The following is a 3,160-nucleotide window of genomic DNA, read 5'->3' as shown; positions in this document are numbered from 1 at the left end:
AATTTCCCGAGGCGCAACTTTATTCGAAGAAAGAAAACCTCGAACGTAGGCGCCCATGGCGGCCCGCCGGCCCTCGCCGGCGTGAGGGGCCAGAAAGAGACTCGAATGCGGAATTGACGAAGCTGCTCTAGGAAGTAAAGGCGACACATGCGGTTGAAGGAAGTAGAGATGGAATTAGTCCGCGGCGGGAGGAGGTAGGAAGAGCTAAATGGTGTGAGTATCACCGCTCGGCGGGCCACGACACCAGTGGCTGTTTCACGTTGAAAGGCGAGATTGGGAGACTGATCAGGGCAGGACGATCGCAAATGACTGACCACGGACTAGGCAAAGGCTACCAGGGCGAGCACAGGCGGGACGGCCGACGGCGAACGCCAACAACGGACAAGAAGGAAACCTTGACAGCAGGGAGGAAGGGAGCTGAAGAAACCTTCACCGAAGCCCTCGAACCGCCAGTGGGGAAGATAAATACAATTGTTGGGGGCTTTGGCGGAGGCGGTGACACACCCTCCGCGAGGCGCAGGCATGTAAGGGAGGTAACGTCAGTGCAAGAATATTGAACCCCATTTGGTTTTCCACACCCGGAGATAGTGATATCGTCGGCAGACTTCGAGGGAATCAAGACACATAAGGATGATCCTATGGTGGTAATGGTAAGGATCAATAGCTTTAATGTGCGAAGGGTACTTTTGGACCGGGGAAGTTCTGCGGATATCATCTACGGTGATGCATTCGACCAGTTTGGATTAACAGATAAGGACTTGATGCCGTATACTGGGACTCTAGTAGGCTTCTCGGGAGAACAGGTCTGGGTGCGTGGCTACTTGGATGTAGACACGGTTTTTGGAATTGACGAGAACGCCAATCTTTTGCGTGTAAGGTATTTGGTGTTGCAGGTTATTGCGTCGTACAATGTCATCATCGGGCGGAACACGCTAAATCGTCTCTGCGCAGTAATTTCAACGGCTCACCTAGCGGTGGAGTACCCACTAATCTGTGGTAAAGTGGGGAAAATCGTGGTCGATCAGCGGAGGGCAAGAGAATGCTATAATAATTGCCTTAGTATGTATGGAAAGAAGGGAGTCAGTGATGGACACAGGTGCCACAAGATCGAGATCTTAGAAGGCAGTCAAGGATGGTCGGGCGTGCAGGGCCAGGGATGAAGCGGCGCAGGGAGATTGGATCAGATGGTTGATCGAAAGTGTAAGAGATTGAGGAGCAGCCAAGGTCAGGGAAGGTTGGATGGTAGGATGGGAAGAGATGGGCAATTCACTGATGCCCACACAGAGGAACGCTAGGCAAACACAATCGAGGACTTGGAAATGTACAAATTTAGCAGAGGAGTGTTGGCGATTGAGCCCAGGCTCACGGCTGGCCAATAGAGGCGCCTAGAGAAGTTTGTGGAGGACAATTTTGACCTCTTTAATTGGAATCAGAAGGACGCGGCGCTCTAGGGTCAGCCCAGGTTTAAGAAGCCGACTCTTTTAGACCCGAGCCAAATGAACAGTAGAGGAAAAGGGGTGGTGACGCAAGGTGTGGTTCGGTTGAATGTACAATAGGGCGGCGGCGAGCAAAGTGAATGGGGAAAAGTTGAGCAACCCCGGGGCGAGCCGAAGAAGGTAAGGAAGCGGAGCCAATCGCATAGCCGCAAGAGCAAAGGAAAAGAGAAGGTGGAGTTGTCAGAAACCAGTAGGTACTGCGATTTCTGAACCTTCAGGGACGACTCGGCACGTTGGGCAAGGAAACAAGTTAGGCAAAAGTCCTTGCCACCATAAGGCGGCCAGGCGGGAAGACCGGCCTTACAAGGGTAAAGAGTGGGAGGCGAGCACTTCGGGTTTGAAAGATGAAGGGCCTGGCACGGTGCTCTAGTCGGAGGGGGTCATTACTGGCAGATGTGGGATAGGATTAATGGTGTGACTGGAGGGAATGAAGCAAAGGGCAAAATAAAGATGCACTCTTTTTCTCCACCACGGGAGTTTTTTAATGAGGCATCCCTCAAGTGTAAAATCTCTTTTACAATCAAATACAAAAGGATATTCTCAGTAATACTCCTAACTTTCAGCTAAATTGAAACGGTCGCCCGGTGGGAAAAATTCCCTAAAGGTGGCGATCCCAACACGACCTTGATGTCTGGGGATCGCTCCGGAAAGTCCGGCGAACCGCTGCCACAAAAGGATATTCTCAGCAATACTCCTAACCTTCAAATAAATTGAAACGGCTGCCCGGTGGGAAAAATTCCCTGAAGGTGGCGATCCCAACACGACCTTGATGTCTGGGGATCGCTCCGGAAAGTCCGGCGTGAACCGCTGCCACCCGTTGGCGACGTGTGCGGATAAGCCTCTTATCCCAAGAACCTCCCCGAAATATGGGCGAGTAAAAGCCTCCCCGAAACATGGGTGAGCATTTTTAACTAGGCTAAGCCTTGGGCAACCCACATGGTCATTGGGTCCCGAGCCACCGTAAGTCCCCGCCTAATAAGGATGGTGGGGCCACACCTGATCTTACGAGAAAAGTGTGTAAACAAAGCCTCAGTCTAAGACTGAGCAAAATTCCTAGTTATACCCAGCACTCACTCAAGATTGTTGAATGAAGAAATTCAGACTTATGCTAAAAAAAAAAAAAAGAAGAAGCAAGCGAACAGCAAAACATGGTGTGGCGATAAACAAAGGAGAACAGAGGCGTTCAAAACAACTATTCTCATTAAAAGCGAGACGAGCAAAGTTACAAGTATTGGTAAAAAAAAAACTACAATTATTACACGATTTTTCTAAGTACTATTAACGGTTTTGTCCTGTTCTATGTCTTCATCACTCAGGAAATGCTCGGCGACAAAGCCCGGGGGATCCTCAGGGCCAACCAATACGGCGGAAGTAACCTTCTTGAACGCCCCCATTGGGCTAAGATCTAGTTGGAAATGGAGACGTTGAATTTGGGCTTTGGCAAGGAAGAAGCCGCGACCGCGTTCGAAGACAGCAGCTGCCACCGCATCTGATCTCAATTTCTCTTCAAGGGCTGCCGCGTCAGATTGGGCTTGGGCTCTTGTTGCGACCAGAGCTTCGTCTTTCTTAACCATTTCTGCATGGAGGGTTTCAAGTTCCGCACCCAAGGAAGAAATGGTTTGGTCTTTGGAGGCGAGAAAATCCTCCTTTGAATCGGACTCCAG

General features: G+C 50.5%; 1 protein-coding gene across 1 annotated transcript; it reads left to right on the top strand.

Annotated features, from left to right (window-relative positions):
* The first annotated feature begins 647 nt into the window (after positions 1-647).
* LOC130746894 (uncharacterized) lies at positions 648-1,160 on the top strand. Its single transcript, XM_057599675.1, has one exon. The coding sequence runs from the start codon at positions 648-650 to the stop codon at positions 1,158-1,160; it is 513 nt and encodes a 170-aa protein (XP_057455658.1).
* The last annotated feature ends 2,000 nt before the right edge of the window (positions 1,161-3,160 follow it).

The sequence above is a fragment of the Lotus japonicus genome, chromosome 1 (genome assembly GCF_012489685.1).
Source record: "Lotus japonicus ecotype B-129 chromosome 1, LjGifu_v1.2".
Lineage (NCBI taxonomy): Eukaryota > Viridiplantae > Streptophyta > Magnoliopsida > Fabales > Fabaceae > Lotus > Lotus japonicus.
The sequence above is the reverse complement of the archived record's forward strand: the minus strand, read 5'-3'. Positions and strand labels throughout refer to the sequence as shown.